Source organism: Marmota flaviventris, chromosome 12 (genome assembly GCF_047511675.1).
Source record: "Marmota flaviventris isolate mMarFla1 chromosome 12, mMarFla1.hap1, whole genome shotgun sequence".
NCBI lineage: Eukaryota > Metazoa > Chordata > Mammalia > Rodentia > Sciuridae > Marmota > Marmota flaviventris.
This window is the reverse complement of record NC_092509.1, coordinates 79,123,595-79,146,483: the sequence shown is the minus strand read 5'-3', so window position 1 is coordinate 79,146,483 and position 22,889 is coordinate 79,123,595. Positions and strand designations below refer to the sequence as shown.

Below are 22,889 nucleotides of genomic sequence, written 5' to 3'. Positions count from 1 at the left end.
CTTTCCAGAATGAACTGGTAAGGTGCCTTGAGACCTTGGGAGGACCCTCGGGGTTCTCTAGGGAGAGGATGTGGGTTTGTCTGTGGGGGTGGCTGTTGGGGAAGAGGTACAGCCCTGTGGTTCTTTTTTGCTGAATGGAGAGGCTTGGTCTTGGGGGTAGGCGGTGCTGATTCTTATCTGTCAGAAACTTTCTGTACTCTCTCTGGAGCCCCCCTCCCTTCCCAAAGCTGCCCCTGGCTGGGTTGGGGGCTGGCAGCTGGGCCTACTGTGGTAAAGTGCCTTCTCAAGGTTCTCTCTAGCTTCAGAGTCAGGGCTGTCCCCAACAGGCCTCTCTTTGGTGGGGACTTTGGGACCACCCCCCCCATGTCCTGCTCTATCTCCTTAGATTCTGAATTAGGATGTTTCCACCCCACCATCTCTCCTGTTTGTGGCTGCTGGTCGGGACTCTGCTAAAAGAACAGAGTAAGTTGTCCCCAGGTGAGGTGAGATGGGGAAAGGACCAGGGTAAGGAGTTGCCCCACCTCTTGGCCAGAGCAGGATGGGGACCTTTCCCCTTTCTTGTCAGTTTTCCTAGTTGCTAGGTCCCCCACCCCCACCTCTTCTGAAAGAACACACGTGTGCATATGTACACACACACACACACACACATGCACACACGCACACAAACACAGCCTGGAAAATCTGATGAGTCTGCAGAACTGAGTTTCCAGGCCCCTGTCCAGGGCCGGGTGGGCGGCTCTGAGGTTTGGGGCTGGGTGGAGGGGGGGTGCAGCCCCCAGTGCTGGGCTCTGGTACAGGCCTGTCCTCCCTGCTGGGGCAGGCCCAGGGGAGTCTGGCCCCCGCTCAGAAGATGCCTTGCTGTTGGAGTCTCGGTACCGGCTGCTTTCTGTACACCCCCTCCTGGGCTTGCAGAGTCCTGGGCTCTTCCTGGGGCCCAGCGCCTCTCCTCTGCTCCCTTCCCTCCCACCGGAGCTGACTTGGCACTTGGCGTGGGAGCACCTGGGTGAGCAGTGCCAGGTGAGTAGCTGGCTCTAGGCAGGGTGAAGGGAGCACGAGTGCCAGATTTTTCTAGGCCAGGTCTCAGGCGGGCGCAGCCGGGACTCTGCAGGGCCGGGAGGGGCAGGGGAGCCAGGGTGGGCACGGCTGCCAGAGGTAAAGGAAGTCAGGAGAGGACCCCAGGGACTCTCGTCCTTCCAAGTGAAGAAGAGCGATTGGGGGGCTAGGAACCGGGTTTGCCATCTCTGCTGTATGTAGTCAGACGTCCCAGTCCCAGGTTCAAGTCCAGCTTCTTTCCTTGTACCTGTGGATCCCTGGGCTGGACTCTGCCCCTTTCTGAAGTTTGACTTCCTCATCTGGGCAGTGGAATGATGATCCATCCCAAGGGCCAGGTGAGCTCTGGATCCACTGTCACAGAGACTCAGGGCTTAAAGGATGAGCTTCTGGGCCTCTGTCCAGTACAGCATAGTGCCACCCGGGTGCCCAGAAAGGGACACATACTCAGCTGACCCATCCACACAGAGCACAGGAACATACACCCACACCATGTGACCAGGACCTCCCCTCTATCCCCACAGAAGCACAAACATCCTATTAATCTCACGCACATATGAGGGAGTCAAGGGACACGGCCCCTCTTGCAGGGTTAGGGAGAGGGGAAGTTAGCTGTCTCGGCTGCGTGTGACCATCTGCAGGGTTGTTACTCGGTCATTCCTGAGAGCACAGGACATTCTCCTCTCTGGGAGCAGCTGCTGGAGGTGGGCTGGAGGAGGGAGAGACCCAGCAGGGAGGTGGGTTTGGCTACTGTCTGAGAGTTACAGATCTCTTCCACCTTCTGGGCCTAGAACCGGCCTCCTTCCCCTCACAGAGTCTTGCCCAAACTGGGCGGGGTAGAGTCGGGCTCTGGTTGGAGGCAGCCCCTTGCTCTTTGCTGCTGTCTGCTTGAAATTCTGCCCTTGCCCGCCCGCCAGCAGGGCAGGGAAGGGCTTGGTGGGGGCGTGGCTCTCCTCCTGCAGCCTCCCAATCTTCCCTCTGCAGACATCCTTGGGATGAAGCCCCCAGTCCTGTTCGTCCTGCTCCTCTGGCTCCCGGGCTTTCTGGCTGAGGTAAAGTGGGCATGGGGGGCACACCCAGCAAGTGGGCCCCTGTTGTCCAGGGCATGTCCAGGCCTCCACCTCTCGGCAGAGCCCACAGCTGGTCTGCATTAGGCGAGGAGGAAGGCTACTCCTTCCCACTCGGGCCAGCATGGAGGACAGATCACTCCAACTGCCAGGCTGCCTCCCACACCTTGGGCGAGTCTCCAGGGGATGCCCCTCTGCAGTGTGTAGGGGGGTGTCAGACAGGTGGGAGCCTGCTCTCTGATCCTGGCTCTGTCCCACACTAGCTTTCCCAGAGGCCTCATCGATCCGGAGGCCTCTGCCCATCTCCTCTCCTCTCCTTTCTACAGGAAGACCCATGCCACGTCTTGGAAGGGAGCCCAGATGGGGAGGGTAGAGGTAGGTGTCTGTGGTGTAGGAGGGGGTTCTGGGGGCAAGGGGGAGGGTGAAGGGATGATTTTTCCATAAGGGGCCTTGCCCCCCGCTTTCTGCCTTCCCTCCTTCCTTGGGGCCTAGGGGTGTCGGGAGACTCTGAGTGTACCCCTTTCCCCAGGTCCACCCCTGAGCGTGAACATCAGCAGTCAGGGCAGCCCTCCCAGCCTCCTTCTGAGCTGGGCGCCTACCCAGCCAGGTGGGCTTGGGCATGTTCTCCACCTCACAAGCCTGAGCTCTCCTGATGGGCAGCAGCTCCAGGCCCACACCAATGAATCCAGCTTTGAGTTCCAGAACCTGGTGCCAGGGAGTCTCTACCAGCTGGAAGTGACTGCCCTGCAACCCTGTGGAAAGAATGTCACCATCACCCTCATAGCCCACACTGGTATGGGACCTACAGGCTGAGGGGGCGGGGTCCTTTCCTGGGGTGGAAACAGGAGGTGGCTGCCCTGGAGGGCTGGCTGGGGACAGGAAACCAAAAGAGACAACTTCTCACAGGGCCCAGTCTGGCACAGGGACCCATTTAGAAGCACTTACGAGCAGAAACACCACAAGCTCTCTCTTTCCACCTCTGATGCAGCCCCATCAATTGTCCATGGACTGCAGCTCCATGGCTCTGGGAGCCCAGCCAGCCTGGAGGCCTCGTGGGAAGATGCCCCGGGGGAGCAGGATGGTTATCAACTTCTCCTCTACCACCTGGAATCCCGTACAGTGGCACATAATGTCTCTGTGTCCCCGGAAACCTCGTCCTACAATTTTGGCAACCTCTCGCCAGGTAGCGAGTATGTTTTGGAGGTTACCACCTGGGCTGGCAATCTCCAAGCGAAGACCAGCATGCACCAGTGGACAGGTGAGGTGGGCACCTGGGTGAGGCCCCGTGTGGCAGCCAGTCTGGGAATAACAGTCCAGTGCCTTGTAAGCAGTGCCATGCCCCAGTGTGGCTGGGCCTCTGGGACCCCAAGTACCCAAGCTGGCGCCAGCATCTTGCTCTGGGATCCTTCCTCAAGCCTGGCTTTGCTGTACTGTCCTTCCTCCAGAACCCGTGCCTCCAGGTCACCTGGTGCTGCATGCCCTGGACACCTGTGCCCTGCAAGCCTCCTGGAACAGCTCCGAGGGGGCTGCTTGGCTCCACCTAGTGCTCAAAGACCTCCTAGGTGGCTCCAATCTGACTGTAGAGGTCACACGTGGTGTCTCCAATCACACCTTCCTCCACCTGTCTCCGGGCACAGCCTATGAATTGACACTTAGTGCTGCTGCTGGGCCTCATCAGGCCATGGGGCCCAGTGCCACTGAGTGCACCTGTGAGTACCTGGGGGGTTGGGGAGGGATATAGCAGAGACTGCTCAGTTCATCTCCTCGGGTCAAGTAGCCAGAGTACAGCTGGCAGGGGAGCTGGGAGTTGGGAGGCTTGGAGCCTGCACCCGTCCTGTTGACTCGTGGTCGGTGCCCACCTGAGACGATGGCAGTGGAAGTAACAGTTATCATCAGTTGAGCCCCTCTGGGGTGGGCTCTGTGCTTGGCACTTTCTGTGTGTAGTTTTATTTAATCCTCCATGAAGCTATATGTAGGTCTCCTTACCCCGTGTTATCACAGAGGGAACTAAGCTGCAGAGAGAGAAAGCACCCAAGGTCACAGTGTGTAAGAGCTGACCTCACCCTGGGCAGCACGCCTCATTTGCACTCTGAGAGGCGCTGTTGCGCCTTGGTGAAGAGTCGGGGAACCAGGCTGCCTGGGTTCTGAGTTTTGTTTCTGCTGCCTGCTGGCTGCACATCTCTGGATGACTTCCTCACCTTATTTTACTTATTTTATTTTACAGTCCTGGGGATCAAACTCAGGGCCTTGTGCATGCTAAGCAAGTGCTCTACCACTGAGTAGCTCTACCACCCCCAGCCTTTTTAAATTTTTATTTTGAGACAAGCTAAGCTGTCTCTAAGCTGCCAAAGCTGGCCTTGAACTTGCAATCCTCCTGCCTCAGCCTCCCAAATAGCTAGGATTACAAATCTGTGCCCAGTTCATGTCTGTTTGTTTACTTATTTATGTATTTATATATTTATGCATGTTTGGGATTAAACCCAGAGTCCTGTGCATGCTAGGCAAATGCTCTACCACTGAGCTATATCCCCAGTGCAGTTTCTTTTCTATTTTTTAAAAAAAATATTTATTATTTTTAGTTGTAGTTGGCACAATACCTTTATTTTATTTATTTTTATGTGGTGCTGAGGATTGAACCCAGGGCCTTGCATGTGCTAGGCGAGTGCTGTACCACTGAGCCATAACCCCAGCGCCCCCAGTGCACAGATTCTATATCTTTTAAAGGTAGTGAGTATCTTCCTCCTATGTCAAGAGGATTGAGTGTGAGGTTCTGTGTGCAGAGGCCTCAGGAGTGTGCTGGCAGACACACATTGGATCATATGATGTGCTCTTATTTTGCTGTTATTGCTGTCCATGGCCAGATGGTGGCTGCCATATCCTGGTATTCATCCAGATTGTGGCAAATAGGGCTGCCAACATCTGGATGAGATGAGGCCCAGGGTGCATAGAAGCAGCTGGTACAGAGAGAGTGGGGCTTTTCTCACCCACTGCTTAGGTCTTCAGGAGTATTTGCCCCTATCTCCGCAGATCCCTCTGCCCCACTGGACCTGGTGCTGACTCCTGTGCCTCCCCAGCTCTGGGCAAGCTGGAAGGCAGGGCTGGGAGCCCGGGATGGCTATGTGCTGAAGTTAAGCGGGCCAGTGGAAAAGAATACCTCTCTGGGCCCTGAGGCCTGCAATGCTACATTCCCAGGGCCCCTCCCCTCAGGACACTATGCTCTAGAGCTGAAGGTTCTGGCTGGGCCCTATGATGCCTGGGCCCAGGCCAGTGCCTGGCTTGATGGTGAGTCTGGACTGGGGGAATAAGGGTGGGGTCCTGCCCAGAGCCATCTGCTTCAAGAGGCAGGTGGATCCTCATTCTCTGCGACCGGCCTCCTCTCCAGATTCTACAGGCCAGCCCAGGAAGGACCATGGGGCCAAGTTGCAGCTGGAAGGGTTGGAAGCCAGCAGGGAGCCTGGGCGGCGGGCACTGCTCTATGCCAATGATGTCCCAGGCCTCCTAGGAAACATCTCCGTGTCCTCTGGTGCCACCCAGGTCACCTTCTGTGGCCTGGTCCCTGGAGCACAGTACCGTGTGGATATTGCCTCATCCCTGGGAGTCATCACCCAGAGCCTCATGGGCCGCACAAGTGAGTGCCAGCTGCTGTGTCCCCTGGGACTGGGGCCGGGAGGCCTTGGCTTGGCGAGGGAAGTCACGTAGGGGAGTGGCTCATGAGAGCTGTGCAGGAGGCATCACAGGGCCAGTGACACATATGACTCCCTCCCCAACACCTTTCAGGTCCCCTGACACCACAGTCACTGGAGGTCATCAGCAAGAACAGCCCATCTGACCTGACTATTGGCTGGGCCTTGGCACCAGGGCAGCGGGATGGCTACAAGGTCACTTGGCACCAGGAGGGCAGCCAGAGGTCACTGGGAAACCTTGATTTGGGCCCAGATAATTCCAGTGTGACTCTCAAGGGTCTGGTCCCTGGCTTCTGCTACGCAGTGTCAGTATGGGCCTGGGCAGGGAACGTCAGCTCCAGCGTCCAAAGGATTCACTCCTGTACCCGTGAGTTCCAGCTTAGCCTCTGGGTGGCAGCTAGGGGCCTGGTTTCCTTTGCTCCTGGGCCTTCTGTATGTCATATTATTGACTTAGAGGGCCACTAGTCAAAGGCAGGCCTTTCCTGAATCTATTTGCAAATGTTTCCTACTTCCTACCATTTGGTCAGCTAGCCACTCACCCATCACACACCCTTTTATCACCCACCACTCTGCAATCCTTCCATTCAACCAACATTTGATTAACATCTCCCATTTCCTAGATATGGATTTAGGTGCTGAGGCTAAGCATTGGGAACAAAACAGTCTAGAAAGGACAATTGACAGATGGCGTATATGTCTATCACGCACGTGGTTTTATAGGCTGAATTATAAATGTAAATGTGTTGGTAGGAATATGCATGCTGTATTAACTCAAACTGTACAAAACTACATTCTTATAGGCTCAAATGGCGACTGTTGGGAATTTTATGTGGTTCCATCTGACTTCTGGACTCAGAGAAGGGACACTTGCTTCAGAAGTCAGGACAAGGTTCTCAGAGGAGAGTGAGCTGAGAGGCCTGAGGGGCTGGGTAGGAGGGGCGGAGGACTTCAGCAGGAAGCTAAGCATGTACCAAGGCCCACAGGTCAGAGACGGACAGACAGACAGACAGACAGACTGAGACCTTGCTGGAACTGAGCGTCCATGGATACACTGGAGAACAAAGACTCTGAGGCATGGGAGAGACTGGGTATGGAGCTGGGCGCTGGCAGAAGCAGAGTGAACCAGACACCTCCCCTGGAGCCAGGGTGTGGTGAGGGCACAGGTGTCTTTGCAAGAGGTTTTTCTAGGAAGAAAAAGAGCAGGCTTTGAGCCCTGTGAAATTGGAGTTTTAGGATGGGATGCTCGGGAGCTTGTTTGGGGAAAGAGTGGGGGGGATTCTGATGATTTCAAATCTCTTTCTTCTTGTCCTCTCAGTCCCTGTTCCTCCTGCCAACTTGAACCTGGGCTTTGCTGCCCAGCCTCTGGCTCTGAGGGCTTCTTGGAGTCCCCCACCAGGTGGCAGGGATGGCTTCCGGCTGCGGCTTTACAGCCTGGGGCCCCTAGCTCTGAAAAGCGAGGAAACCCTGGCCCCAGAGGCCCAGAACTTCTCCTGGGCCCAGCTGTCCCCAGGCTCCAAGTTCCTGGTGCAGGTGGCCACCCTGCATGGTCCAGAGGAGAGCAGCAGTGCCAATGCCACAGCATGGACCCGTGAGTGCCCCCAGTGTGGTCCTCCCCTGCCTCTACCCTTGGGAGTCCCCCTTCCCACCCCAGTCTTCCTTCTTCCATGAGGGCCGCCATCACTGTCTTTAGATTCCTCCCAAGAAGGGTGAGACCTCAGGCAGGCTGGGAGGAGCTGGAGGGAAGTCTGGCCTGGGAGTCAGGAGACCTGAGTTCTAGCTGGGGCTCCACCCCGAATGTAAGCTCAGCCCTCCCTGAGCCTCAGTGTCCCCAACTATAAAGAGGAACTTTGACAAAGTGACTGGGCTGGACTCAAGTGAGTCCAAATCCTGGGCTCAGGCTCTGAGGGTAGGAGGGCACTGACTGGGCCCCTACACATCCACCTGTCCATCCATGTAAGGGTCTTTAAAAGCCCCTTCTGCGGGGACTAGGCAAAGGCCCGTGAATCAACTGTCACGCAGCCCAGTCTGCCTCTGACTGAGGGGGTGGCCGCCGGGAGGGTATTGATTAATTCAGCTGTCCAGCCCAGCTGAGCTTGTACCCTGCCTCCTGGGACAAATGGCAGACCCTGCTTCAGAGGAGAGTCTTGATCCCGATGCCCTGAACCTGTATCTTGGCTCTTGGTTGTTCCTTAATTGAGCCAAGCAGAGAGGAAACTTCTGGAGCAGGAGAAGCCAGATATTTGACTTAGATTCTTTTCTTCTTTCCTGTCCATCACCCCATACCTTGTGCTCCCTGCAGCTCCTCTTGCCCCTCTTCTGGTCAACGTGACCAGTGAAGGCCCCACCAAGCTCCAGGCATCCTGGGTCCATGCTTCTGGGAACTGGGACAGCTACCAAGTGACTGTGTACCAAGGAGGTACCCGTGTAGCCACTGGCTTCGTGGGAGCTGAGGTGAACAGCACAAGCCTCTCATCTCTGACTCCAGGCACTAAGTACGAGGTGGAGATTGCCTCACGGGCTGGGCCTCTTCGCACCGCAGCAGCCAATGTCTCTGGTTGGACCTGTAAGTGGAGCCTGGGAAGGTCAGCGACAGAGGACAGGAGGGCAGGGCTGCCTCTGAGACCCCCTGCTCCTCCCTCAGTGGCACGTTAGCTGTCCATTAGTCCCACCTCTACACAGAAGGCCCCTGCATGTGGTTAATGAATTCTGTCACCATTCAGGGGTCTCTCAGGACTAGGCCATGGAGCCTGATTGGCCTGCTCGCTCTCCTTCCCTCTACAGCCCCGCTCATGCCCAGTGAGTTGTTGGTGTCCATGCAGGCGGGCAGTGCTGTGGTCAACCTGGCCTGGGTCAGCAGCCCCTTGGGGCAGGGAACCTGCCATGCCCAACTCTCAGAAGCTGGGCACCTCTCCTGGAAGGAGCCCCTGGAACTAGGCCAAGCCCGCCTCATGCTGAGGGGTCTCACCCCGGGACGCAACCTCTCCCTGTCAGTGCTGTGCCAGGCAGGGCCTCTCCAGGCCTCCACTCACCCTGTGGTACTGCCAGTTGGTAAGTGGCTGCCTGCTGGGGGAGGGTGAAGTGCCCAGACCAGCAGGTCCAATCCAGCCCATTGCCCATCTCTTGGAGCCACCTGCTCCTTCTAGTGGCTATTGTGACCACCTCTGCCTTGGGTTATGCCCCATATCCAGATAAGCAGGGATGAAGACAAGTTGTCTCTCCATGTGGCTGAGGTCCCTTTCCACAAGCATAAATGTCCAGACCCTTCGTGCCTGCTGATTTTGGCAGCCCCACCCAGATGCCACCCTCTTGGGGGACACGGACACCCACACAATGCAGAGCCCTTGGTTCCTACAGAGCCTGGCCCTGTGGAAGACGTGAGGTGCCAGACTGAGGCTGCCCACCTGGTTCTGAACTGGACGGTGCCTGCTGGGGATGTGGACGCCTGTCTGGTGGTGGCGGAGCAGCTGGCTGCGGGAGGGAGCGCTCACCTCGTGTTCCAGGCCAACACCTCCGAGGACGCGCTGCTGTTGCCCCGCCTGGAGCCTGCCACTTCCTACCGCCTCAGCCTCACCACGCTGGGCAGGAACGGGCTGTGGAGTCGGACGGTCACCCTGGTGTGTGCCACTTCTGCGGAGGGTAGGCACTTTCCACCGCCTCTGGTGCCACCTCTGCTTCCATAGTCCCCCTCTACCACTGCCCAGCTAGGATTGTCACTTGGCTGGCCTGGCTGCCTAGGGGTCTCCCTGTCCCCAGGCCCCAAGAGTTTCCTCTCGCCCTGATCTTGAGCCTCACACAGTGGCACCCAGCAGTCTTCCACTCCACGTTTGATTGTATCCATAAGCCATTTGTTGGCAGGTGTGGTAGGAGGTGCTGGGGACAGTGAGGCATGGTCATTACCCCTATAGACTGGTGGTTTTGTGCTTAGTCAAGGCCTCGCTTCCCTCCTCTCCATCCTCAGTCTGGCATCCCCCAGAGTTGGCTGTGGCCCCCAAGCTGGAGCCTGAGTCAGGAATGGGGGTGAAGATCACACCAGGCATGTTTGGCAAGGATGATGGACAGATTCAGTGGTATGGTGTCGTTGCCACCACCAACATGTCACGTGAGTCTTATGCTTAGGAGGGGTTGGGAGACCCTGGTGATTACCTAGCAGTGGGTAGGAAGGTCCGGGGGTCGAGGCTGGTAAGATGAACTATCTCAGGATAGGGTTGAGGTTGGGTTTTGAGTGGGGAGCAAGCTGGAGAAATGGGGTAGTCCCCTTGTAGTGGGGAGCCAGGCTCCAACCCTCTGCCCACTTTCCTCTGCACCTTCCACATTCCTTCCCCAGTGGCCAGCCCTCCCCGGGAAGCCATCAACCACACGTGGTACGACCACTACTACAGAGGATACGACTCCTACCTGGCCATCTTGCTCCCCAACCCCTTCTACCCAGGACCCTGGGCTGTGCCGAGCTCCTGGACAGTGCCCATGGGTACAGAGGACTGTGGCCAGACCCAGGAGATATGTAATGGGCCACTCAAACCAAGCTCCCAGTACAGGTGAGAGCTAAGTCTTCGGGGGTGGGGCGGGGGGGAGGAGCCTGTGTAAGTTTCATTTATGGGTTGTTTACATAGTCTTTCAAACACAGATCTCTGCAAAGAGGATCAACAGCTCTTTTGATGGGTTTCCTGGTAGGCCAGGAAAAGAAGGGAACACCCATCCATTATATGGGTCTTTTTCCAAAAAGAAATGGGGGATGGATTGGGTTTGGGTTTGCCAGGGCAATTCCAAGGATATCCAGGTGCCTGTTTCTAGAGCTGCTTTTTGCTCTTGAAACAGGGTGAGGAAGATGGAAGAGTGGCGAGAGATGGCCTGCTTTAGGACGCCAGGTGGCGGGAGGGAGGAAGCTCTCCCTAACTGAACAATCCACTGCTTCTGGCCTCGTTTCCTGGGAGGGATTTTACCTCATTTTCCTGCCCCTCCCCAATAGAAAGTCCTGCTTCTCTGTCCCAGGTTCAGTATTGCTGCCTTTACCAGGTTCGGCCCTCAGGACACCACTATCTCCTTCTCAGCCTTCTCAGGTAGGTGGGCACCTGGCTGGGGCTCCAGCGGGACCCTGAAGACGGGGAGTGCAAGGACCCCGCTGGAGGCTCATCCTCAATCTGTGGGGAGGGACTGAGCTTAGGTTCCTGGGAGATCCCGTGGTGCCTAGCAGAACTGGAGACCCAGAGCCAATCAAGTGCAGTGGGCTCCAGATATGGCCTGGGTGACCTGGGAGCAGGTGGAAGGAGGCAGGTGCATGGAGATGGTTGCTGCTGTCAACAACAACAGCACTGTCCTGCACTGTCCCCCTGCAGCCGGCTGCTCCTGGGCCACAGACGTCCTAGAATGGCATTTTCCCATAGGAACATAAGATGAGCCACTGATACCAGCATCATTTAGAATCTCCTAGTAACTACGTTAAAAAAGTAAAAAAAGATACAATGAATTTTAGTAACATTTACTACAAGCCAAAATATCTCAAATAATATTGTTTCAACTTATCAATAACAAAATTACTCAGATATTTTACATTCTTTTTTTCTTACTGCGTCTTTAAACTCCCCTGCACATCCCACACATTGGGCCAGTCTACATTGGAGCAGCCACACAGCAAGGGCTCAATAGCCACATAGGACAGTGTGGTTCTAGAAGGTCCAGCAAGATGCTTTATAGGGTACAGGGAGGGGAAGTAGGGTCTTTGGTTTTTTTCCCCCGGGCTGGCTTGCTGGGCATCCTGTTTTTTTAAGACAGCCAGCTCTGGCCTTGGTTTGGCATCAGGGACTTCTAGGATTATAGAAAACCGTCACTGCATGTTCCACTTGATAGTCCCAAGTCCAGGAAAGATTGGCACAGCCCTGCAGTGTCAGTGGGACAAGGCTGCCACGTTCCGTCCTTCTTTCTGCAGAGCCCCGGGCCAGCATCTCCCCAATGAAAGTGCCCTTGCTAGTCATGGTGAGCACGGTGGTGGGCTGTGCTCTCACTATCTGTGCTGTGCTGGGCCTGCTGTGCCGGCGGCGGGCGAAGGGGCAGAGGTGAGCAGAAGGGAAGGAGGGGGCTGGAAGAACTTTGTGACCAGCGAGGGCCACCGGGGCCTGGGCCTGGGGCTGCCTCCCACATGCACCACATCACATGCAGCTTCCTGATGTAATCCCTCAGTCTCTCTCTCTTCCTCTCTCTCTCCCTCCTTCAGGGCAGAGAAGGATGGGTTTTCCCATGAGCTGATGCCCTACAGCCTACGGTGAGTACGCTTCCCAAGGACGGGGCAATGGTGACATGCCAGGGCCACCCAGGCAGCCTGCTCCTCTGTTTCACCCCAGACAGGGGCTCCAAGTCTCTGCTAGACTCCCGTTTGTGCCCTCTTCTTCCTCTTCCTCCAGACTCACTGAGTCAGGGCTTTCCAGGAAAATAGGACCAAGGTGGGGGGTGGGGGTAGAGGGGTGCAGCTGGGGAGGGCGGTTTGAGAGAGAGAGAGAGAGAGAGAGAGAGATTTATTTAAAGAATCAGCTCATGTGATTGTGGAGGCTTGGTAGGTCTAAAACCTGGCCAAGGGTGGTAGCTCATTCCTGTGATCCCAGTGACTGGGGAAGTTGAGGCAAGAGTTTTTCAAGTTCAAGTCCAACCTGGGCAGCTAGGGAGACCCTGTCTGAAAATATAAAAAAAAGACTAGGGTCTAGCTCAGTGGTAAGGCAACTCTGGGTTCAATCCCCAGCACCAAACAACAAAGAACAAACAAACAAACAAACAAAAACAAAGCAAAAACCAAAATCTTACGGGGTAGGTCAGCAGGACAGACGCAGGGAGGCCAGCAGGGGGCACCTGGGAGAGTGGCTTCTCACTCAGGGGATGTCATTCTTTGTTCTATTAGATCTTCAGCTGGTTGGATAAGGTCACCCACATTTGGAGGAGTAAACTGCTTTATTCAAAGTCAGCCAATTTACGTGTGTATTTATTAAAAAAAAAAAAAACACACACACACACACCTTCACAGCAATATCCTTTGACCCCATGGCTGGGCACTGTGGCCCAACCACATTGACAAATCAACCATCACATTTACCTACTCCAGTCCTTACCCGCTTTCTGACTGACCATGTATATCGTGTCAGGTCGAATCTCTTCTCCTCATATTGACTTCCTGTTGGATTGGCATTAGTTGAGCACTGGGCTGTGTACAGATCCCTCTTCAGGGCCTGCAAGGGTGTCTAAAAGACTCGTGTGCATTCATGTGTAGTTTCTGTCCCCTGCCCCCTCCCCTTCCATTCCCTTTTCCCAAATTTCCACACTGGCAGTTTGCAGCCCAGGCTGAGCATTGGAGGAACTTTCTGGAAAGGCTGCTCTACACCTGGGGCAGAGCTCAGGGTCTACAATTCCACCAGGCCCCCCTGCACCCTGTAGTCAGGCTGTGCAGCCAGTTCTATTTCTGTCACCCGGGGAGGGAAAGCAGGACTGCACGCCCAAGACTGGGGGCTCACTCCATTCTTCTCCCACCAGGCGGACCCACCGGCCCATCCCTATCCACAGCTTCCACCAGAGCTTTGAGGCCAAGAGTGCCCATGCACACGAGGCTTTCTTTCAGGAGTTTGAGGTAAGACCTGCATTGCCCTCAGCCTCAGGGGAGGGAGGACCCTGGGGCATTGAGGCTGGTGGGGGGCCTGCCTCCCGATGTCCCACTCAGCACCCCTGCCCGCTCCTGTTGTGCGGGGAGATGATGGGTTTCATCATCCAGCGCCTGCCCCTCATCTCTGCAGGAGCTGAAGGAGGTGGGCAGGGAGCAGCCCAGACTGGAGGCTGAACACCCTGCCAACACCACCAAGAACCGTTACCCGCATGTGCTCCCATGTGAGTGCTGGGGGCAGGCTGGGGACATGGCAGAAGCAAGGGCTTGGCCTGGGGAGGAGGCTGCATGTGCCGGGGCCAGGAATAAATAGCTTTTCCTCTCTTCAGATGACCACTCCAGAGTCAGGCTGACCCCACTGGAAGGAGAGCCCCATTCCGACTATATCAATGCCAACTTCATCCCAGTAAGGACCATCTGCAGGGCCATTGTGGGTGCATCTGTTTGGGACATGGATTGCTTTGCAGGATTTATTGTCCTTCCCTAGTTGTAGCAGTTTTCCATGAAGATCACCAGCTTGTTCTTTAAGGACATGCAGCAGATATGTTTTTGAGGGTCTACTGCATGTCAGGCTCTATGCTGGGCCCACCGGAGGCACAGTAGAGTTAGCCATCTTCAAGCCTTTGAAGGAGCACAGGTGTTGTGTGTGTGTGTGTGTGTGAGTGTGTGTATATGTGTGACCTCTACCACAAAGTGTGAGAAGTGCTGGAATAGGGGAACAAGCATAGTGCTTGTTAGGGCACATGGAAGAAGAAAAAAATTTGGTCCACCTGAGGAAGCAAATCAAGAAAGCCTTCCTAGCAGAGGGGGAATTTGATCTCTGGAAGGTTGAATAGAATTTTGATAAGAGCAAAAAGAGGTAAAGTCGGGCTGGGGTTGTGGCGCAGCCGTAGAGCACTCGCCAAGCACTTACGAGGCCCTGGGTTCGATCCTTAGCACCACAAAAAAATAAAAAATAAGTAAATAAACAATCAAATAAAATAAAGATATTAAAAAAAAGAAGAAGAAAAAGAGGGAAGGTCATTCTGGCTGGAAGAACATTCAGAGAACAGCCAGGCAGGAACATACAGGCAGTGTGTGTGTGTGTGTGTGTGTGTGTGTGTGTGTGTTGGTGGTGCTAATTCAAGGCGGGTGTCAGGTACAGGGAGATGGGAAAGGGAGATTGGGCAGGATTAAGGACAATCTTGATCCTTAGACCAAGGGCTTTGGATTCTCTTTGGTGGGCAATGGAGTCACATGGAAGGCTTGTGAGTATGGAAGAAAGGTAGAATTTGGCTTTGGGAAGGCCACTCCAGGCTCGTAAGAAGGGTGGGCTGGGTAGACTGTTCTGACACTCAGTGTCTGGTGACTTTGTCGTAGGCTGTTCTCTCTCCTTTGGGGTAGGGTGTGAGTGGGTGGTGGTGTCTCTAAAGTAGCCTCTCCTGGTTTGAGCTCCTGAAGTTCAACATGTTCGTGTGCTTACACATGGACACAGGGTCCTCATTCCTGGAGGTCACACATGGTCCTATCAAAAGCTGTTATTTGGTGGGGACCAAGATGTCACATGTTTCTGCCCTTCACCCCACACCTTAGGGCTACACCCACCCGCAAGAATTCATCGCCACCCAGGGACCGCTCAAGAAAACGCTGGAGGACTTTTGGCGACTGGTGTGGGAGCAGCATGTCCACATCATTGTCATGCTGACCGTGGGCATGGAGAACGGGAGGGTGAGCGTGCCCTGCAGGTTCACAGAATGGCCACCAGGTGGCACACATCCTCCTTGCAGAACCGGTCCTCTTGGTCTAGCCTCTATCAGGGTGGGTCCAATAGATGGGAGAGAGGCCAATCAGGCCTGGCGGATGGTGGGGTCCCCAGGGTTGCCTAGGATGGGGAGGTACAGGGCTGATCCAGGTATGCAAACTCCCAGCTTGACTCAGTTTCCACTGGCTTCTTGCTCTGGGCGAGAAGGGGGAAGGGGTTAGGAGGGGAACGGGGATGTAGGGCAGCCTGCCTCCTGTCCTCCATAAGCCTGGGGTGTGCTGCCTCTGTGCCCTGCTCAGTGTAGCACCTGAGACAGAGAGGCTACTGAGCTTGAGGAAGGGCAGAAGGCTCCCAGGTCCGGGAGCTGTTCACTTTCTCAACAGAGCCAAAAGCTCTCTCAGAGTCCTCAGGGTCATATGAAGGTCCAGGGGTGAGGGTGCTGGAGCCCAGCTGGGGGAGGGGAGTTTCTGGAGGAGGTGGCCTCATCAAGGGGGCAAGGAACCAAAGAGATGGATAGAGAAGGTTGGGAATCAGTGAAGCAGGGGGTGGCAGTAACGGCTGAGCCCACAGCCATCTTTTCCCCTCTCTACCCTCTGTCCCTAGGTGCTGTGTGAACACTACTGGCCAGCCAACTCCAGCCCTGTTACCCATGGTCACATTACCATCCACCTCCTGGCTGAGGAGTCCGAGCATGAGTGGACCAAGAGGGAATTCCAACTGCAGCATGTGAGGGCCCCAGGGGGCAGGGCAGGGCGGGGTGGGCATCAGAGCTGAGACTCCCTGAGAAGGCACCCCACTTCCTGGGCCCCCATGGACCCCTTTCTTCTAAGTATCACAGCACTTGGCTACTACCAGGGGAATAGGTGGTTCAAGAAGGGGAAGAGAGGCAGAGGAGGTGAGGGCAGGGGTCACATGGTGAGGTAAAGAGAGATCCAAGTGAGAAGAGATCCACGCCACATGCAGCTCAGGACTTGCTGCTTACTCTGACCCTTGGTAAGTCTATGACCTCCTGGGACAAGAAAGCCAGAGACTAGAATCACCCTGCTGCCTGGGCACCCTCTGTAGGCAGAGATAATGTAGGAGGCTACAGGAGGACCCAAGCACTCAGGAAGCATCTACTCGGGTGGGAGGACATAACTACCACGCTTTGAGGCCGGAGGCCTCACTCCTGCCCTCGGAGCCGGTAATGATGTTTCAGGGCTGAGCACAGGGCCCTGGGGTTAGGAAGACAAGGAGCAATAGCAGAGTCCCTGCTCTGGCCCACCCACTCCTCAGGAAATCCAGCAAAAACAACGGAGGGTCAAGCAGATGCAGTTCACCACCTGGCCTGACCACAGCATCCCCGAGGCCCCCGGCTCCCTGCTCACCTTCGTGGAACTGGTTCGGGAGCAGGCAAGGGTCACCCAGGGCACGGGGCCCATCCTGGTACACTGCAGGTGAGGGGAGGTGGGAGTGCTGGGGGGGTGCTGCCTGGTCCGGAGTGGGGGGGCAGGGCTCTGGGACTCTGGGGAGAGCTGAGGACACGGGGGCTATTTCCACAGTGCGGGTGTGGGCCGGACAGGCACCTTCGTGGCCCTGTCAAGGCTGCTGCAGCAGCTGGAGGAGGAGCAGATGGTAGACGTGTTCAATGCTGTGTACGCGCTGCGGCTGCACCGGCCCCTCATGATCCAGACCCCGGTGAGGGCCTCAGCGCGCTGGGCTAGGCAGCGCAGCCTGCAAGGGTGTGGGTGGGAGGGGTCCACAGGCCTGGAGAGACCAGGAGAAGGAGCTCATAGGGAACTATAGAGGACCCTGGGGTCCTTTCTGTAAAGGGAAGGATAGACAGGCTCCTGCCAGCTTTGACACCGTGGGACATATGGGAAGGTTCCAAAATGGCTCTCTTGTCTACCCTGCTAACATCCCTGCCTCGTACCGGGGTTGGGGCCTGGGTGGCCTCCCTGCTGGCCCATGCCCGTCCAGAGGTCTGATGCTCTCTCCCTCTGCCAGAGCCAGTACATCTTCCTGCACAGTTGCATCATGGACAGGATTCTGGAAGGACCCTCTGACACCTCTGAGTAAGTCCAGCTCCCCTGGGCCCTGGCCGATGGGGTGTGGTTCCCTGTGCTTTCCCACCAACAGGTTCCAGCTCCTGTCATGAGTACAGCCAGGAATTGTGGAAGCAAGAGCCGGGGAACCTGGAGTGCCTTCTCACCACTGCCCCGCGCCCCCCACAGGTGCAGGCCTATCTCAGTGAGGAACTTTGCCCAGGCATTTGCCCGGAGGGCGGCCAATGGCAATGCTGGCTTCTTGAAAGAGTACCAGGTACACTTCAGGCCAGGGAGTGGGGGACAGGCAAGGGTGGCATTCCCCTGGCCAGCCTCAGAGTGCCTGTCTCCGCCCAGCTCCTCCTGCAGGCCATTAAGGATGAGGCCAGCTCTTCAACCTCCCCTCCTGGCTACCAGCAGGACAGCACTGTCTCCTGTGAGTCTCAGTGGGAGCCCTGGGGTGGGGAGTGAGGGCAGAGGCCACCTCACCCTCACCGTCTTCCTGCAGATGATCGTTCTCAGGTGCAGTTTTCTCTGGTGGAGGAAAGCCCTTCTGACGACATGCCGGAAGCCTGGCTCTTCCCTGTGAGATGCTGGTCCTGCTGGCCTATTGCTTGCCCTCTCTGACCATTTGTGCTTCCCAGCCTGGGGATGGGGCTTTGGCGTCTCCTAGAGCCGTGGGGTGGGCAGGGGACTCCTCAGCCCATAAGAACCAATTGGCCGTGCTCTGCAGGGTGGGCCTTCTGGCTGTGACCACGTGGTGCTGACAGGCCCTGCGGGGCCAGAGGAACTCTGGGATCTGGTGTGGGAGCATGGGGCCCTTGTGCTGGTCTCCCTGTGCTCATCTGAGACCCAGGAGAAGGTGAGGGGGCACAGGAACAGAGGATGGGTGGCTGTAGGAGTTGGGGCAGAGCTCGGGGAATGTGTGTGACCAGAACGTGTGTGAGGACTTCAGGAAGCTGCCTGAGCAGTCCTCATTTGGTCCCAGCCACAGGAATTCTGGCCATCGGAGAAGCAGCCCATCATTACAGACATGGTGACAGTGCACTGGGTGGCCGAGAGCAACACAGCTGGCTGGCCCTGTACTCTCTTCAGGGTTACACATGTAGGTGTGGAGGCCATGGGGCATGGGGTGCTGGGCTAGGGGTGGGCAGAGTCCTGGCTGGCTTCCCTCTGCCCTCCTGGGCACCAGTGCTGACTGTGTCTTTGCCCAGGGGGAGAGCAGGAAGGAGAGGCAGGTGCAGCAGCTGCAGCTACCATGCTGGGAGCCTGGCCACGAGCTGCCCGCCACCACCCTGCTGCCCTTCCTGGCCGCCGTGGGTCAGTGCTGCTCCCGGGGCAAAAGCAAGAAGCCGAGCACACTGCTCAGCCACTCCAGGTGCTGTGGACACATCTTACTGAGTCCAGCTTGGGTCATGGGTCTAAATGACATAGTCTTCCAATGTCCCTGTCTACTCAGCACCTTGCCCTGTCCTCAGTGACATGACAGGGATTTGTCCCCTCTCTGCCTCAGCCCAGTTGACCAAAATACCTAGGGTCTTTCCCAGTCTCTGGACCCCGGTTTGGTTTCTCCATGTGCCCTCGATCCCCGCTCCCCTCCCTTCCCCTCCAGCTACCCCATCCAACTCTAAGTCAATTGCAGCAAGGGCATGACCCAGCTGGGCATCTTCCTGGCCATGGAGCAGTTACTGCAGCAGGCAGAGACTGAAAGCACGGTGGATGTTTTTAACGTGGCCCTGCAGCAGTCACAGGCCTGTGGGCTCATGACCCCGACGCTGGTGAGAGGCAGCACGGGCTCAGATGTGGGAAGGCACTGGGAGGGTTCTGTCCCAGCCACAGGCTGCCTCTAGGCGGCACCATGTATGTCACCACCAGGTGGCGCTATGGACCATTCTACTGGCCCAGATGGAGCCCTAGGGGTTAGGGGACACAGGGGACTGACCTTTCTGTATCAGGTTTGAGCCTCCTTGTTCATCTCTATCCCTAGGAGCAGTATATCTACCTCTACAACTGTCTGAATAGCGCACTGATGAATGGGATGACCTGAGTCCAGAAGCAGCCTGTGCCCTTCCAGCCAAGGAGGACCAGTCCCCGCAAGATGACCTAGGCCTGGTTTCCCTGGGCGCCTGGTTGTGAAGCAACAGAGTTGTTGAATAAAGGCCTGTAGTCAAGCCTGAGCTGAGCATTCTGTCTGTCCATCCCCTGACATGGGCTCAACACAAGGCCTTGTTGGCAAACATGGAGCAGGGATGGGAGGTGAGGCCTGGGGTCCGGCTGAGCCAGGGAGCTGCAGCCGGTAAGCTGTTGGCCTTTGCCCCGAAGCTCTTCTACTCCCCACTCCTCCAGGTTCCCAGTTTCCCAGTCTCCTCACACTTCATCTCTTCACCACTAGCATCCTGTGGTGCTCAGCCTGGGATTCATTGGAACTCACTGCGCCCCCTCCCCACCCACCTGCCCTGAATGAAGTAGGACTTGTCTGGTTCCTGACCTTCCTTCTCCTGCCAACCCTAGCCTTTACCTGCTAGAGTCTCTGCCGGCTCCTTTCCAGGGTAGAGGTTTGACAGTCCCATTGGAAGGCAGGAATCAGGGCTGACCCTCGGACCACAGTGGCCAAGTTTTCCCTGTTCCTTTGCAGTCTCCTCCTTCTTCCCTCCACATAGGAAGGAGATGGAGGAAGAAGCAATGAGAGGAAGTAGAGATGGGAAAATCCAGGTGATAGGATGAGGCTGACTGTCCCAGACTGGACTGCACACTACAGGGCATGAGTGCTCTGAGCCCACACCTGCCTCTGGGTCAGGATGGAGGGGTGTCTACTGCTGGACACTGATTGCCCCAGGTGGAAGGCCCTATGAGGACACAGAGAAAGCTTGACAAATCAGCACAGACCTCCCCTAAATTGAGTTAACCCCCCAACAGCCCTACGTGGAGGAGGGTACAGTATTCTCACTGGCCAACTTGAGTTCTTAGTAATTTGCAAAGGCCAGAGGTCAGAGAGGATCCTCCTCAGGCCTGGTTAGGAAAGAGGAACAAAGGTAGGGATTTTTGCTCCATTAGGAACCTTCCCAGAATGAATTTAAACTCCTATGATTCCCCAGGAGGAATGAATGTCAATGTCTTCTTCATAACCATGTTTATCAGGAACCCAAGAGATTGGCCCCTTAATGATCGTCCTCCATAGGCAACTGGAGGCAGCTCTGAGCTACCTAAGCCCACCTCAAGGGTCTGCTTATGAGGCTGCAACAGGGCTCAACAATGGTTTTTCCAGTCTGGACCCCTCACACTGGAACAGTAGGAGTGGGGAGAAGCCAAGGCTGTGGATGAGTAAGACCAGAAACACAGGCCTCCCTGAGGGGGCTTTCTGCCACAGAGCAGAGGACTTCTATCTGTGGTCTTTAGAGTTACATGGTGCCATCCTCTGGCCTTCCTAAGAGCTCATCTACTTTCTGGGTCATGATCTGAATTAGAGTACTAAGATCAGGGTCTACTGGCTCTTGGCTGGCTATAACCCCAGGAGGTTAGCAGAGAGTGGAAAGGGATCAATGAGAGGGTCCTGAGACATGGAAGTACAGGGTGGAAGGAATCATAGCTGCCTCTGAGCTCCCATGTTCCTGGTGCACACTCTGATGTTTTGTTTTTGCAGAACTGGGGATTAAACTCAGGGTCTTGCATAAGTTAGGAAAGCATGCTACCACTGAGCTACAGCCCCAGTCTTTTATTTTTTTTTTTTAATCAGGGTCTTGCTAAGTTGCCTAGGCAGGCCTTGAACTTGAAATTCTCCTGTCTCAACCTCTATAGTCACTGGGATTGCAGGCATCGCCACCTTGCCCAGCTCTGGAAAATACTCTGGACCGACCAGGGAAGACTTGGAGAAACTGGGTGGAGCACTGGGGCTCAGAGAGAAACCAGGAAAGCAGAGAAAACAAGAGGCCATATGAAGGAAGAATAACCAACCCACCATCATCTAAGGAGAGAACAGGGTCTTGACTCCAGTTTTAGCCACTATTGTCCTAGCTCTGGAAGGTCCCAGGGACGGCCAGAGAAGATCCTGTTGTTTGAGCATCTAGGTGGTTCAGGTGCAGGTACAGCATTGAGCCTCCAGGTGGCGCCAAGATGCTGACTTTCTGGCAGGCTCTGACAACCAGCTGGGCATCCCCCAGCCCCTCAGCCTTCCTGGGTCCTGGGAACCTGCAGGATCAACCTGATCCCCAGACCTTTAACTTGACAGAGACTACTTGAATGCATTTCCATTCACTGTACACTCACTGGGTGGAAACCCACACCTGTTTCTTCCGTGTGGTGGCATGGCCTCTCAGTGAGGAGGCTCCTCACAGCCCACAACCTTTCATCCCTATTTTCCCTGGAATCTCCCCAGCCTGATCCCTTCCAGGACAGCCCCCTCACTTCCCCCTCTCCCGTCTCTGACACTAGCGAGGTGAGGAGGGCTGACCCGTGCTCCAGTTCCAGTTGCCCTCCAATGGGCTGTGTGACCTTGAACAAATCACTTCTCTTGGGTCTTAGGTCCCTCAGGTGGAGACCCTTGTGGAGGGACTAGGGGCCTATGGGAACTGAGATGTCTCCCAAGGGCCTCCCCCGGGTCCCTATGATCCCGTGGCTGTCCTAAAAAGCAAGAGGGGCTGGAGTCCATCGGACCCCAGCTCTGGGGCACTCTTTCCAAACAAGTGCAGGTCTGAACTTTCCAAGCTCTGAATTTGTTTTCTTCCTTTTATTTTTTCTTTCTTTTCTTTTTCTTCTCTTTTCCCCCCTTTCCTGGATGAAATTCCTGCCAGCTCGGAAGGAAGGAGGGAAGGGGAGCGAGCAGCGTAGAAAGTTTCCTTGACTCCTCCTCCGCCTGTGTCTCCCTCCCTTGCCAAGCCCAGCCTGTGAAACTGAATAACGAAGATCACTCAACAATGCCTGCCCCTCTCTGACTGCACGGTCCCTGCGCTGCCGCCGCTGCCGCCGACGCCAAGGAGAGCCCGCGGGACAGTCCCCGCCGACGGTGCAGCCTGCCGGCCTGGCCGCCGGACCAGGAGGCGAGCAGCGGCGGTCACTGCGCCTGTGCGCCTGCCAGGTGCCCCGCAGCCCAGCCACCGAGATGCCCAGCCCGCTCGGGCTCCTGGCGCTGTGGCTTTGCGCCGCGCTGTGCGCCTCCCCGTGCGCAGGCGGCGTCCCCCAGCTGGGCCCGGGGCGTGCTGCCTGTCCGGTCCCCTGCCATTGCCAGGAGGATGGCATCATGCTGTCAGCCGACTGCTCTGAGCTCGGGCTCTCCACTGTGCCAGTGGACTTGGACCCCCTGACGGCATACCTGTGAGTACTCGCCACAGGTCTCCCCCTGCTCCTGCTGGCTGCCGGCTTGCACTGTTGTGGCAATAGTCTAGGGCACCTGCCTAGTTGGTGCAAGGTGGTATGGGTATCCCGGGAGGGCTCTTGCCCTTCCAAGTCCACCGCTGCAGAGCTGGGGAGGGGAGTAAAGTCTGAGACTAAGGGTCAAGGGAGTATCGAGCCTGGGCTTCCCTTGCTGGGTTTCCCACTTGGCACCTGTGTGTTGTGGGGTTTCTGTGGGAGTCTAGGTCTGGCAAGGTGGGCTCTGGACCCTGAGCAGGAGGGATAATGAGTGTAGGGGTGACCTCTCCTCTTTCTGCTTTCCCCAGCAAAGCAGTGGCCAGCAGGGTGACTGAGGGCAAAACTGAC

At 56.2% G+C, this 22,889-nt stretch overlaps 2 protein-coding genes and 1 long non-coding RNA gene across 4 annotated transcripts in view; 2 read left to right on the top strand and 1 right to left on the bottom strand.

Moving 5' to 3' along the window:
- Positions 1 to 935: 935 nt before the first annotated feature.
- Positions 936 to 19,375, top strand: LOC114100793 (receptor-type tyrosine-protein phosphatase V-like). Its single transcript, XM_071600172.1, has 34 exons — positions 936 to 1,017; positions 2,035 to 2,102; positions 2,444 to 2,492; positions 2,647 to 2,910; positions 3,106 to 3,375; positions 3,563 to 3,826; positions 5,145 to 5,399; positions 5,500 to 5,745; positions 5,895 to 6,167; positions 7,116 to 7,388; positions 8,100 to 8,363; positions 8,582 to 8,848; positions 9,155 to 9,436; positions 9,759 to 9,899; positions 10,125 to 10,335; positions 10,790 to 10,857; positions 11,724 to 11,850; positions 12,009 to 12,056; positions 13,310 to 13,403; positions 13,567 to 13,657; positions 13,763 to 13,839; positions 15,006 to 15,140; positions 15,778 to 15,900; positions 16,450 to 16,610; positions 16,716 to 16,851; positions 17,161 to 17,228; positions 17,388 to 17,475; positions 17,556 to 17,634; positions 17,707 to 17,783; positions 17,932 to 18,060; positions 18,187 to 18,303; positions 18,413 to 18,576; positions 18,841 to 18,976; positions 19,186 to 19,375. The coding sequence occupies exons 2-34, from the start codon at positions 2,046 to 2,048 to the stop codon at positions 19,243 to 19,245; spliced, it is 5,094 nt and encodes a 1,697-aa protein (XP_071456273.1). The 5' UTR covers positions 936 to 1,017; positions 2,035 to 2,045; the 3' UTR covers positions 19,246 to 19,375.
- LOC139701417 (uncharacterized) lies at positions 12,382 to 22,554 on the bottom strand. The gene is made up of 3 exons (XR_011703994.1): positions 22,504 to 22,554; positions 12,590 to 12,953; positions 12,382 to 12,461 (listed from the first exon to the last, which is right to left on the bottom strand). It is a non-coding gene; the product is annotated as an uncharacterized lncRNA (long non-coding RNA).
- Positions 22,056 to 22,889, top strand: part of Lgr6 (leucine rich repeat containing G protein-coupled receptor 6) — a 120,405-nt gene continuing 119,571 nt past the window's right edge. For both annotated transcript variants that reach the window (XM_071600179.1, XM_027945650.2), the window contains exon 1: positions 22,056 to 22,505. In XM_071600179.1, coding sequence (XP_071456280.1) covers positions 22,294 to 22,505 — 212 coding nt within the window. In that variant the 5' untranslated portion in view covers positions 22,056 to 22,293. The remainder of the gene's footprint in view (positions 22,506 to 22,889) is intronic.

What these genes read in the sequence shown, in the direction of transcription:
- LOC114100793 (XM_071600172.1), top strand. Translation starts at nt 2,046, where the DNA reads ATGAAGCCCCCAGTCCTGTTCGTCCTGCTCCTCTGGCTCCCGGGCTTT. An exon ending in CCCAGATGGGGAGGGTAGAG is followed by an intron (nt 2,493 to 2,646) that starts GTAGGTGTCTGT and finishes CCCTTTCCCCAG; the next exon opens with GTCCACCCCTGAGCGTGAAC. An exon ending in CACCCTCATAGCCCACACTG is followed by an intron (nt 2,911 to 3,105) that starts GTATGGGACCTA and finishes CCTCTGATGCAG; the next exon opens with CCCCATCAATTGTCCATGGA.